Below are 13,411 nucleotides of genomic sequence, written 5' to 3' on the forward strand. Positions count from 1 at the left end.
AAAATAAGCTAATGCATGTTTGTCAGTTGTTAGAAAGAATAAACGTTTGACATATGTTCTGGAAAGGCGGGTGACCTTTTCTGACCCGGAAGCTGACGCAGACTGAGCTGTTCCATCGGCGGAGTAAAGATGGCTGACCAAAGCGCCGCAGATCCTGGAAATAACAACAATAATAAACCTGAAGCTTCAGAAGGAACTATTATTAAGGTCACAGTTAAAACCCCGAAAGATAAAGAAGAAATCGCCATCGCCGAAGATGCCTCTGTCACACAGGTTTGTTTGTTTCGCCGCTGCGCCTTCGCAACGTTCTCAACGTCATGCTGCTGCCCACAACTTCAGAGCTTTGCTAGTTAGCCGTGTTAGCATATTTCATCACCATAGCCGGCTTACTAGAACTAGTTGAGGTTACGGGGGTCGCTTCTTGTGAACGTATTATTACGTGTCTTATCAATCTCTGGTACTCTGTAACACTGATTGTATCAAATTCAGAGTTTCAAAGGTGAGTATATTTTAGTAGCTAGCTAAGTGGCTACATTGCTAGCTAGTGCTAACCATGGATACTTCCATGGTGCTAACATTAGCTTTTTACGAGACCGAATGCGAAAGCAGCCAGAGCCAGTAGGCTACAAGCTAACGCGTAGCTAAACAAGTGTCAGCTGATGAGCTGCATATTTGCGGCTTGTGTTTTGAAAGATCGTCAGAACTGAATGGGGAAACAGTGGGCATGGCGGTTCTACTTGATTTGTCTGATCAGTATTGGGCAAAAGCAGCGCAACAGCGTGACCAGTCTAGAACATTCTGTCTGCTGTTACTGAGTCATTCAGTTTTCAGTAGGGAATAAAATCCCCTGGGTCACTGTTAGTATGACAACGAAGTAGTATGAATAAATGTATTGTAGTCTGCCGTGCACTAGATGCTTGCGTGAGGTCTCTAACGCTTTAGTTGGTACAATAGTCGAAGAGTGCAGTTGTAAAATGTTCACATATGTCACACACACGTGCCATAATCCCGATGTTCAGAAACCAGGCCTGTGTTTATTGTCATAAAGGAGGCCTCATGTTAGCCCCCGTAGAGTCCTTCAGGACGTCTTGTTGTGAGTGCTGTAAAAAATACACAAAACTGTTCTGGCCAGGCCCAAGGAGTAAGCATTTCATCAAGAACATAAAATAAGTTCTAGACGAAGAAAACAGTGTGGATAAATGATTTACATACATCTTCGTATTGTGATGCAATATTTGACAACATTTTGAGTATATTCTTTCCTTAATACAAACAAATCTGTTTTTGTAGTTCAAAGAAGAGATCTCAAAGCGGTTCAAAGCTAAACAGGACCAGTTGGTGCTGATTTTTGCCGGGAAGATCTTGAAGGATGGTGACACTCTTAGCCAACATGGTATCAAGGATGGCTTGACAGTTCATCTAGTTATAAAAACAGCCCACAAGTAAGTTTAATACATATTTGCTGGGACCTCCATATTTTAGCAAAATGTTAATTATTAATTTGTTTCTAACCAGGGCTGGAGAAAGTAGTACATCAGCTTCAAGCTCTTCTACCACCGCAGCAGGCAGCACCTCCACCTCCAGTCCAGGAACAAATCCCTCTCCCACAACAGGATCTTCAGGCTCTGCTCCTCCACCAACACAGACTCCCAACATACTGAGTGAGTCCTGCTCAATGTCATAATGGCGCCACTGGACTTTCGTAAGAAGTACATTGAAGTGATTCTCTATTGCCTCTTTTGTAGCTGGCTTTGGAGACCTTTCTAATTTAGCTGGGCTGGGAATGGGTTCAGCTAATTTCATGGAGCTGCAGCAGCAAATGCAGAGGCAGCTGATGTCCAACCCAGAAATGCTGTCCCAGATCATGGAAAACCCCCTGGTCCAAAACATGATGTCCAACCCAGACCTAATGAGACAGATGATTATGGCTAATCCACAGATGCAACAGCTCATGGAGCGAAACCCAGAGATTTCACACATGCTCAACAATCCTGAGCTCATGAGACAGGTACTAAATACCACCCGACTTTGAGACTTTGTGCTATAATCAGTTATGTTTATATATTAATTTTGCTGTCATTTTAGACTATGGAGTTGGCCAGAAATCCAGCTATGATGCAGGAAATGATGCGAAACCAGGATCGAGCTCTTAGTAATTTAGAGAGCATCCCCGGTGGCTACAACGCACTCCGCAGGATGTATACTGACATTCAGGAGCCCATGTTCAGTGCTGCCAGGGAACAGGTACACAAGATATTGTATTTCTGTTAATTGTAAGCAGAATATAAAGAATATTGTCATCAATAATATTTCATCATTATTTCTCTTTTAGTTTGGAAATAACCCATTTTCAGCTCTAAGTGGAGGTTCTGAATCTGGAGCCCAGCCATCAAGAACGGAGAACCGTGAGCCTCTGCCTAACCCTTGGGGACCGCCAAACACATCAACCACCACTGAAAGTGGTACTTCCACAGGAAGTACAAGTTCGACTGGCACCAACCCCTCTGTGTCCAACCCTCTGGGCATCAATGCTTCAAGTCTCGGCAATGGTTCGTCAGAGGGATTAAGAGGCTTGTTGTTTTGATTTTTGTTTGGGTCATTAAATTGTTGTTTGTATTTTACAGGAATGTTTAACAGCCCAGGGATGCAGAGCTTACTGCAGCAGATCTCTGAAAATCCACAACTCATGCAAAACATGATGTCTGCCCCATACATGCGTTCCCTGATGCAGTCACTGTCTCAAAACCCAGAGGTGGCCTCTCAGGTGGGAACAAAATATACAAATGAGTTTAAACAGTATTTTACTAAATGCACTCTCCTAGAGTCCGTGTTGTGTAACGTCACAAGGGGCCACCAAACAAACAGGGCCATTGTGTTTTAAGCTTTTCTATGAATCAAACTCCTCCCCCCAGTATTCAACAATACACATAATAGCTTAAACTGTGTAATGTGCCACACTTGAGCATTTTGTTACAAGCAAAGTAACTTTTTTTTTTTTTTTTTGAACATTCAGGTATTGATGAATAACCCGTTGTTTGCTGGAAACCCACAGCTGCAGGAACAGCTGAGAGCTCAGCTGCCCATCTTTCTTCAGCAGGTACTTCAGAGTCAACTAAAGCATAAACAAAGCTAGGTTAAATTTCTGACATAACCACAATGCTGCTGATGTAGGAAGAATATTTCACTTTCATTATTCACTGTTAGTGGAGTCACAGTTGTTATTGTTGTGACATGTGATTGAGTAAAGGTTGCATATTTATTTCAGATGCAGAATCCTGAGGCCCTGTCAGTGATGACTAACCCTCGGGCCATGCAGGCCTTAATGCAGATCCAGCAGGGCCTACAGACACTGCAGACAGAGGCCCCTGGACTTATGCCCAGGTAAGGGCTGAGGCTCAAATGTTAAACAAGAAGATGGAGTATAAAGTCCCACACATTGTTGTTTTGGTTCAGTTTAATGACAGGTGGGATTCCTGGTGTCCCTTCTGGTGTCCCTTCTGGCGTCCCGCCAGGTGTCCCACCAGCCTCATCAGGAGGTGGCATGGCCACAGAAAACCCCGCCTCTTCTCCCAGCAGTGCAGGAACGAACAGTGCCCAGCAGCAGCTGATGCAACAGATGCTCCAGATGTTTGCTGGAGGTGGTGGAGGCGCAAACTCAATGGTATATGCCCTTACAAATACATCAGTCGTGCACAGAGTGCTTTAATGAGTCACTTTAATCTTGTTTGTAATTTGTCTGTGTAGAGCATGACCCCGGAGGTTCGGTTTCAGTCCCAACTGGACCAGTTAAGTGCAATGGGTTTCATCAACCGTGAGGCCAACCTGCAGGCCCTTATTGCTACTGGTGGAGACATCAATGCCGCTATTGAGAGACTGCTGGGCTCACAGCCTTCATAAAGATTCACAGCCCATACTGACATGCACATGCATATACACAACACACTCAGCATCTACAGAGAAATCGAGAGAAAAATCAGTCCATCCCCAAAACACCACAGAAGAATCGGGCAGGATCTTCACCATCCTCATTCTGGTCTCTTTACATCATTCTTCTTTTTTCTTTGGAATCATCCAGAAACTGTCCCAGAGAGGTGTAGAGTCGGACTGAACCACTCTCACACCGAGAGGTGGGAATGGAGCCAACCCATCTCCTATCTTTGGACTACAACCATTTCTTCCTTTACTTTGTTCCCATTTCCAAACAGAGTGGAGTGTTGTATAAGCGCTGAGCTGATAGAGATTAGGCAGAAGATGTGATTGTGACTGTGTTAATTACTGCAGCTAGCCACTGTTAGGCAGTATTTAGCATAGATGCAGATACTGTAGCAAGCTGCAGTGTGGAGATCTGCTTGTTTGAAAGGATAAATAAAACACACAGAGATGTCATTTTGAGACATTTTCAGACTTTACTGATCTAACTCCTTCATTTATGAGATAATTTTCCCTCTTCTCTTGAAATTCTACAAACTGTTCACTATTTATTATACATGCTTCGGAAATGACACCCCACACTTTCTTTGAGTTGTAATCTGTCATTCCATATAATGTGCCCCCAAGAGGGCACCCAGTGTCTTTCTCTTCTGAGGCACTTTGGCTGTGCCTTTTGTTCTCCCTGCCCATAGACAAGCTCCATGATTGGCATTCCCTACTTCACTGTTTTCAAAAACATAACATATTCCTAAAGAGTTCACAACTTATTTAGGACATCCAAAATTATAAATGTTTTGAGAATGACCTCAGAAAAAAAGAAAGAATCTTTCTTTTAATTTTAATCTGATTCTTTATTTTATTTTTGTGAGGTGCAGTTAGTACCTATTACCTAGCAATTATTTACAAATTGTCTCACTTAAAATAAACATTGAAATCAAGTAAGTATAATAATGAAAAATGTAAAGGTTTAAAAACAATTCTGGTTTTCAAAATCAACTTCTAGTTTGGTTTTACTTTTTTTTTTTTTTTCCTCAGCAGTGTAGTTGTGGTAACCTTGGCAACTGCTTCTATAGCTTTGCTTTGTCTGTTGACCTCAGCTGATGAGTCCATCTCCCAATTGAACATGTTGAAACTAACTTTTAACAGTACTGTACTAAAAATAAAACATGCTCAAAAATGGCAAATGTTTCTATTTTTTGGCCAGTGATTGTGGTTAAAATATCTCACCATTAACAATGTCTAAATGCCTACTTTGTGAGATTCACAGCTGCGAAGTTGCATAGGTACATTTCAGTAGTACCTATATGCAAGTAAATTACAATGTGTGCAAATTAGTTTAATTTAACTGCCAGTTATGGTTTATGACATTTACTATTAATTAACTATAACTATGTACAACCATTGATTCTAAGTTTTTGTTTCACCCTTGTGACCTGCGCCCCTACTATGATGCCTGTTTTTTGAACGGATTATCATCAAAGTGCCCAAAGGTAAACAGTATGTTTTTTTATGAGGGTTCGTTAATATTTAACTCATTGTTACTTTTATAAAAAAGCATGGCCAAAGGCATTCACTGGTGCAAATGTGTCACTAAACCAGGAAGCTAAACTATTTATTCAACCGTCACTTCTCATCACTTTCAAATTCTTAAAATCCATTTAACCTTCAAACAGTCATGTTTTTATTCATGTTGTTGTAAGGTCAAAATGGCTGCACAGCACTCCATTGCACCTGCTTGGTGAGCTCTATTGTCATACAAATGAATAGAGCTGTAAGCAGAGTGCAGAGGGTGGAGTCCCAGATCTGGATCACTGTGGTTCTACCTGTTGTACCTGCTCTTTCTCTCTGCCCCCCTTCTTTCTCTCCTGCAGGTATCAGCTGATGAGGGCTCGGCCGGCCACAGCTCCCTGCCTTTACCTGCCCGTACACTTTCCTGCCCTGAATCCACGCATAAGGAAGCGAGGAGCGGCGCTGGTGGTAGATGCAGCTCAACCTGTTTTTACTACTACATTTTCACCTTCTCTCTCTCTCCGTCCAGACCGCAGGGGGACAGAGGGGGCATTTGGAGGAGCCACCTGTGCTATTTTTAGTTTGGGATAACAACTCAAAAGTGGACACATTCTTCGATCTTCTTCTAGGAATACAGCATGAGTTCAGATGAGTCTTACAACTTTGTCTTCAAAGGTAAGATTACTGACACAAAGACCTTCTTAAACATATATGTTGTCTGTAATAGTTAATGCTGTGGTTTGACAAAAGTATAGTGGTGGCCTATATAAGGAAGTAGTCACTGTGTGTTCCTTTAAGTGAAATTCTACCTGTAGCTGCAGGCATTTTTAAATAAAACATCTCTTTTTGAATAGCTAAACCTGTTCTCATGATAACAATTGTCATTCCTATCATACCAAAGTTGTGTCAATGCAGGCGATGTGTGCCACGTGAATCTGATGTCTAGTTTGTTAGAAGCACTCTTAAACCCCACCTCCATTGCAACATCTTCTCATTCATTCCTACATGTTAAGTGTAATGGTGTAATCGTCTGGACACGCCAGCCTAATACTTAAAGCATTGTGTTTTCTGTCAGTGGTGTTGATAGGAGAGTCAGGTGTGGGCAAAAGCAACCTCCTGTCTCGCTTCACCAAGAATGAATTCAATCACGACAGCCGCACAACCATCGGAGTGGAATTCAGCACACGCACTGTTCAACTGGACAACTTCACCATCAAGGCACAGATATGGGACACAGCAGGCCTAGAGCGGTACCGTGCCATCACTTCCGCGTGGGTATTTACCAGAACACACCCATTAACCTTTATACATGGATTTAAGAGAGATGAGAAATAAGGGCGGTTGCCATAATTATTAACGATTCAAAACTAAATGCTATATCTTTGGAATGGGATGGGTGTTGCATACAACATGAAGCTGAAACTGATGAATGAATACAACACAATGTTGTAAATCTTGATGTGTCTCTATCCAGGTATTACCGAGGAGCAGTGGGTGCCCTTTTAGTCTATGATATAAGCAAGCATTTGACCTATGAAAGTGCAGAGAGATGGCTGAAGGAGCTGTACGACCACGCAGACCCACACATTGTGGTGATGTTGGTGGGGAACAAGAGAGATTTGGAAACACTCAGAACCGTCCCGACTGAAGAGGCACGGGACTTTGCAGGTCAGTGGAGCTGCCTTTGAAGAGTTAAGATAGGGATCTCTTAGTGCACTGCAGTATTTGCTCAAACACTCCTTGTTTTAACCACTGCAGAGAAAAAAGGCCTCATGTTTATGGAGACCTCAGCGCTGGACTCCACAAATGTTGAAGATGCATTTCATGAAGTTCTTACAGGTACAAGTCTTCCCTCTAAAACTATAATAAATCTAAAGTGTATATAACAGGTTAGACTACTCACTAAACATAATTAACATAATTATATTTAAGAATTTTTATTATTATTATTTTTTTTTTTTAACTTTTTTATAATTTTACTTCCTGGTTGGATATGGGCAGCAGATAATACATACTAATATGTGGAGGTAATTAACACAAGTATTCCATTACCAAGCAGCCATTATGTAACCAAGGGCCAAAACCTCTAAATTGCACAATAGTTATGATTGACTAATACAAAGAAAGATGACACCTTTATTTTATTAAATTAATGTTTAAATTGCCAGACAAAGGCCTTCCTTGCATGTAAATTTTCCCTAGATCTTGATAACATAGAGCTTTTCATTTTGAGAACTCACCTCTGTTTCCTACATTTCTGTATTTCTCAACTTACTTCTCAAAGTATGATAAACCTTTACCACAGATATTATCCTACCAAACCAAGTGATAATTAGAAGAACATGAAACCCTGTCAGATGTACTTTAAATTAACTGTATTTTTTTAATCTGTAGCCATCCATAAGAAGGTAGCCAGCAGAGAAGTGACCCGTGGTTCCATCAGTGCAGTAACCCTCTCCAATCCGATTGGATCATCAAACCAAGGTCAAGAGGAGAGGAAGCCATGCTGCAAGAGCTCCTGACGGACTGAACAACGGCCAAATGTATCATAGTGATGCTTGAGATTCACCAGTTCAATGTGTCTTCACCTGTAAAGTATCAAACGTGACAGTATGCTTTGTGTAAGGGAGATGACGAGAGGCCAGATGGAGAACATGCATTTGAAAGTACATTAGAATAGTAGTGGGCACAGTTAGTCAGATATTGATTTATATGGTTTTATATTTTTAAGAACAATTTGTGGATTTATAAAAGCATGCACTGGGATTTACTTGCAATAAATTATTTATAATATGTTTTAGTACTTGATTCATTGTAAAGATGCAGCTATTTGTCTTTGTAAAATGGTGCAGCCACAACAAATTGGTGTGGTGTAAAGTTGAAAACACACTGTTTTCATTTTGTATTTGAGAACTAAACCAAAAATGTGTCAAATTGGATTGACATACATGTCATAATCAGCTTTAACTTGTTGTTTTTAAGGAGTTTTCATTAAAATAATATAGTGACTATATTTAGCATCTGATTAAATGTGATTGTGGGTGGTGGGTGTGCTGAGAAACTATTTCAAAAAACAATTTCTTGGACATGTTGATGTGCTTATATGAAGGTTACATTAAAATCTGTTTAATATTATGTACAAGGAACTTAATCGGTCAGTTGGTCCTATTTAATACTTAGGCTATTCACTTGATTAAAAATAGAAAACATCTTAACAATAGTATGTAGTAGTAGTAAAAGTTAATTACACTAGCCTCCTAATCCTGAACCTGTTTGTGAACTCACTGAATTATTTCACTGTTTGCCCTGTAGATGGCAGTGTGGCCTATGCTTGCTTTTAACGTTACCAGTCTACAATTTTGTGCATGTTTTATGCTTTAAAACCTGCTTAGACCGAGTTGTTTTTATTTCTCACATCTTATTTTTTATTCTCATGTTAACATAAAATGCCGTAGTCTTCATTACAGCCCACACAAAGTGCGTTCATGTTACCGTGCTTTCGCGGATCATTGTGTAATTGGACATGAGGCACTGCAGACAGGATAAATCTGAAACACAGAGGTTAATACCAGTCTGAGTGTGAACAGTTACCGCTCCACACCTCTGCTCCACAGATGTGCGCGCAGACATCTGCTGGAGAGCATTGCGCTACATTAAAATAGCCACAGAAGCTTTTATTAAGTTTCCCCACTATGATATTATAGAAACCCAAGAACAGGCTTTGCTCTGGCTAATAAATGTTTAATTATTTCACACCAGTGAGAATGTTATGAGCCTAGCAGCGCATCTGGCTCCATCATCTGCCCAAACTAGCACACGGGTAGACAATACGGTTTCCATGTCCTTCACTTACATCTTAAATTACTATTTAATACAGTAAAGTGTCTCCAAAAATACTTCAAAATCTTATATGACATAAAACAGATTCATGTGAACTTGCATGTTAAAATGCTGTTACCTTTTTAAAAACATAGCTGGAGTTGTTTTGTTTTATTCACACATGTTTGAGTAATCCTGGAAAAATTAGGCCGCATGCTCTGTTTCACCCTGTGATGTCATCAGTTGGTCAATAGAAAGTCTCTAATAGACCTAACTGCTCGTGCACTGAGGAGTGAAGCAGTTTCAATGACTCTAAAACAATAGCTGGAAATTTAAAGTTAGGCAAATCCAGGGCTGAAACATAGTGAAGGTGTATGAAGTTTAAAAACACAGTGAAGCACTTCTAGTATGACCACTTAATGACATCACAAGGAGGAATGGTGTTTTCAGTTTAAGAATAGAACCTGGTTTAAATATGCAGGGATTGTGTGTGTTAAACATGTGTGAATTAAATAAAATACCATGTATGTTTGTGATGAAGAAACAATATTATAATATAGATAAAAAAAAAAAAAAAAAAAAAATAAAAATATAATATATATATATATATATAATATATATATATATATATATATATATATATATATATATATATATACTTTTAGCAATGACAAAATTATGTAATATTGAAATTCAATTTGGCAGGCCAATATTTTGTGTTGATGATCATTGCATAAAACAAGTGACCTCTTCTTCAATTTAATTAGCAATTAATAGCTGATCATTCAAAATTAGCTTACAGACAACCTACAAGATGACAACTACATGGAATGAAGGTAATTTGTTTCCAGAATTCGTAAGAGATACTAACCAACACTGTAGTCCAACATCTTTTACTTTTAAAAGTAAAACTAAGTGGATTTTGTATGTTTTTTGTGAGATATCTTAAACCTCTGTGGGGCTCTGTGTATTTGTCCAGCAAATAAAAGAACAACTTCTTGGGAGCCAGAACCAGATCATCACATTTTTGGGCAGATATATATAATTTTGAGTTGAACAGTGTGTGTTTGTGTGCACAATCTGTCTATAACTTTTCATTTAGGAGAATTCACCAAGTCCTTATGAAATTGTGTAGTTCTTGTTTTGACCCTGGTTTTAGTATCCATGTGGAGACCATTACTTCTTGTGTGCCGACATGTGCAGCCTGTAAAGTGTGTCTAAAACCCTGAATACTCTTAAATGCCATGACACCTTTGCCCCTGCACCGCAAAGGTGTTTATGATTCCTCGTCTTTCTTCTCTTGTGTCTCTGAGGGGTGTCTTGTCTTCTAAAAGTTTACATTTACATAACATCTGTTTGTTTTATCGCTGTTGAGTTTTTGTGACCTTGACCTCCAGAGAACCTAAGTCTATCTCTATAAATTCCTTTTCAACAACACATTTGCATGCTGGGTGATATCTCTGCTGGATTACTGCTCACAGACTTTTTCCAACTTTCCAATTTTCTGATGTGGTTTTGGAGCTTTGGGTGCTTGTTTTTGGTGTTGATCTTCACTTCCTCAGTTTGTTTGTGACGTTGTGTACAGCATATGTGATCATCAAAGACATGCCAGGCCTGCACAAAGCTGTTTCCTGCCAATATCAAGGATGGCACACATCAGTATGTAACACATGCAATGCATTTATAATTATTCAACTCAAAAATTAAGGGTTTCTTCCATGATTCAACAATATGAAAAGCAAAGCATAATTTTTCTCCAGGACAACTTCACATCCTGCCCTCTACCTATAGACTGAAGGCCAGAGGAAATGCATGTGCTTGATAGGGATGTTTGATTTATTTTCTATTTGTATTTTAATATTTGTTATATTTCGGTTTAATTTTGAGTTCATCTTTAAGTTTGATGCATTTATTGTGCCCAAGGGAAGGAGACTGGCAGGTGGGTTTGTCAGACAGAGTACACATGGTGGCCCATCCATTATAATACATTTCTTTAAAATATTTTAAATATACTTGTTGAGAGAATCACTGCATCCCCACTTGCCTACAGTTACAGATTAATTTCAGTGCTGTGGTTTGGTTAAAAATGATAATAATAATAAAAAACATTTAAATTCATAACTGTCTTTACAGACAGCTAACATAGTTCAGCCTTTACTGCCCAGTTAAGCTGGCAACCTTAAGTTTATCTACAAGTAAATCTACAGCTAGCATTTCTAACTCTTTCTTTGATTGAGGGGCTATTGTTCCCAAACACAAATGCACAGATTTACTTGATAAAATGTTCTTCAAAAACATGATTTATGTCACATTTCACATTTGGCATCATATTCATCTCGCACTGAGGAAACCAAATTTGATATTTCCATGTGAACTGGCATCATTACATAAATAGACTGAAGTCAATGCACGCTGATTACCATGGTGATGTTGTTATGGTGACCAATCAAAGAAAAGAGGTGAGCCATCAGTGAATCGACAATCTGGACTCCCTAAAATGTGAAGTGGAGCTGGAAGGTGCTTTTGTCAATCTATTTTAGCTTCAGATCAGGGACTAAATCTGTACTTGTGTCTATGTGCAATCTTGCGTTCAACAATGCATCTCTTAGAAAAAGTCAATTACTCCTCTTCATTTGAGAGGAGGTCCTGTGGTGCTGGCTGTTGGCGCTCTGTTGGGGTCACTAGATTTCCTTCCCGCTGAAGTAATTAAACAGGTAGAGGCCAGAGTCACGTACCCAAGAGTCTCAGCGTAGGCCCACCTAACATAACATTACATATCACAGTTTCCATGGCAGCACTCTGTTTGTCTGTCCATCCGTGCAGCTCCACTCCACAGGTGTAAAGTGACGCAGTCGACCATTGTTTAAGTGCTGCAACTGGAGAACTGAGAAGTGTAATGAAGACCGTCATTAGTACGTTATGGGATCCACACAGTAGGATCAAGTTTGGAAACAATGCATTAGGATGATTTGAAGCACTTTGAATATTAGAATATTAACATGAACCAAGAAACATTTTTGAGAGTTGAGTCAATATTTGAGATGCAATGTGTGGAGTTTCTTTCGAAGTTACTTCTCTATGTTACCTGTCAGATAGTTTTAGTAAGTCGATCTTGGAATGAGGTTTTGAAAGGTGTTTTTGTTGTCAATTAATTAAATAAAAGTGCACTAATGATAATAATAGTGCCTTACAGATGTCAACGGGCTTGTCGAAATTTCTCGAAGTACTACACTGTAATCATTTTTCATTATTAAATTGTAGCCATAACTTCCCTTGGCGAGACTGATGGAAGCAAAGCTGTTCTTTATTTCATTAAAGAAAGATAGAACATATGATCTTGAAGTAGAGATTTGTTTAACCTCTTAAATGTGCCTCCTGCTACTGCACATATAGTGGGTTTTAGAGCTCTTTTTCGATCTCTGCTCGTTGACCCGTTCTTGCAAAATTGACCTTAAATTTCACCTTTGAGACAATTTTCTCCCCTGTGACATTTGCTTTGGCAGAGCGATTAGTCTTTCGGATGTAACGCACCTGAGTGTGTATCTCAGAGCTCAGGAATTCAAACAAAGTCTCCTCTGTGGCACTGGAGACGTGTCAATGCTGATAGAAGAAAAGAGAAGAAAAGCCCAATAATAATACCACCCAGCCCTCCAAAGTGCTCTGCTTATTCTCACTGAGACTCGATGTGTCTGGCAATACAGAAAGTGACAAAAGTGGCATTAAATTGGGTTTATGAGTCGGTCTTTCCATGTGTGCTACAGACATTGGTTCTCCATGATAGAGGATAGAGGATCGGATCGTGTGAAATCTAACTCCACACAAATACAGTAGATGCTCTCCTCATGTTGAATTGCTTCATTGGACCAACTCATCACCCCCTTCCTACCGACTGGACCTCACTCTGCAACCAATTTCCCTCCCAAATTACTCTAAATTACCGGCAGCTCCACTGGCCTTCATTATACCATATTGAACCTCTGCAATGTATATTAACAGAGAATGTTATTACAGCATAAACTGGTTGTCATATTATGTCAGTTGTAGACTATTAAAAGCACATATTTGGAACTGGGAACTGAGATGCTTTTCAAATGGTGAGTGGAATCCCAGTGGTGGGTTTGTGAGAGGTGATCAGCTTGTTTTGGCCTGAATA

At 39.6% G+C, this 13,411-nt stretch overlaps 2 protein-coding genes across 2 annotated transcripts; both read left to right on the forward strand.

Annotated features, from left to right (window-relative positions):
- Positions 1-91: 91 nt before the first annotated feature.
- ubqln4 (ubiquilin 4) lies at positions 92-5,114 on the forward strand. The gene is made up of 11 exons (XM_020932850.2): positions 92-273; positions 1,291-1,442; positions 1,516-1,661; positions 1,746-2,008; positions 2,086-2,244; positions 2,333-2,549; positions 2,625-2,764; positions 3,014-3,097; positions 3,266-3,381; positions 3,454-3,661; positions 3,745-5,114. Exons 1-11 carry the CDS (start codon positions 130-132, stop codon positions 3,895-3,897), a joined length of 1,782 nt encoding a protein of 593 aa, XP_020788509.1. The 5' UTR covers positions 92-129; the 3' UTR covers positions 3,898-5,114.
- A 138-nt stretch (positions 5,115-5,252) lies between these two features.
- On the forward strand, positions 5,253-8,452 carry LOC110167493 (ras-related protein Rab-25-like). The gene is made up of 5 exons (XM_020932852.2): positions 5,253-6,114; positions 6,515-6,710; positions 6,914-7,107; positions 7,198-7,278; positions 7,834-8,452. Exons 1-5 carry the CDS (start codon positions 6,078-6,080, stop codon positions 7,959-7,961), a joined length of 636 nt encoding a protein of 211 aa, XP_020788511.1. The 5' UTR covers positions 5,253-6,077; the 3' UTR covers positions 7,962-8,452.
- Positions 8,453-13,411: the final 4,959 nt, after the last annotated feature.

The sequence above is a fragment of the Boleophthalmus pectinirostris genome, unplaced genomic scaffold (assembly GCF_026225935.1).
Source record: "Boleophthalmus pectinirostris isolate CB_2022bp ecotype Guang Dong unplaced genomic scaffold, ASM2622593v1 HiC_scaffold_21, whole genome shotgun sequence".
Classification (NCBI taxonomy): domain Eukaryota; kingdom Metazoa; phylum Chordata; class Actinopteri; order Gobiiformes; family Gobiidae; genus Boleophthalmus; species Boleophthalmus pectinirostris.

What these genes read in the sequence shown, in the direction of transcription:
- ubqln4 (XM_020932850.2), top strand. Translation starts at nt 130, where the DNA reads ATGGCTGACCAAAGCGCCGCAGATCCTGGAAATAACAACAATAATAAA. An exon ending in AAGATGCCTCTGTCACACAG is followed by an intron (nt 274 to 1,290) that starts GTTTGTTTGTTT and finishes CTGTTTTTGTAG; the next exon opens with TTCAAAGAAGAGATCTCAAA. An exon ending in GCCCCTGGACTTATGCCCAG is followed by an intron (nt 3,382 to 3,453) that starts GTAAGGGCTGAG and finishes GTTTTGGTTCAG; the next exon opens with TTTAATGACAGGTGGGATTC.
- LOC110167493 (XM_020932852.2), top strand. Translation starts at nt 6,078, where the DNA reads ATGAGTTCAGATGAGTCTTACAACTTTGTCTTCAAAG. An exon ending in AGAGGCACGGGACTTTGCAG is followed by an intron (nt 7,108 to 7,197) that starts GTCAGTGGAGCT and finishes TAACCACTGCAG; the next exon opens with AGAAAAAAGGCCTCATGTTT. An exon ending in ATTTCATGAAGTTCTTACAG is followed by an intron (nt 7,279 to 7,833) that starts GTACAAGTCTTC and finishes TTTAATCTGTAG; the next exon opens with CCATCCATAAGAAGGTAGCC.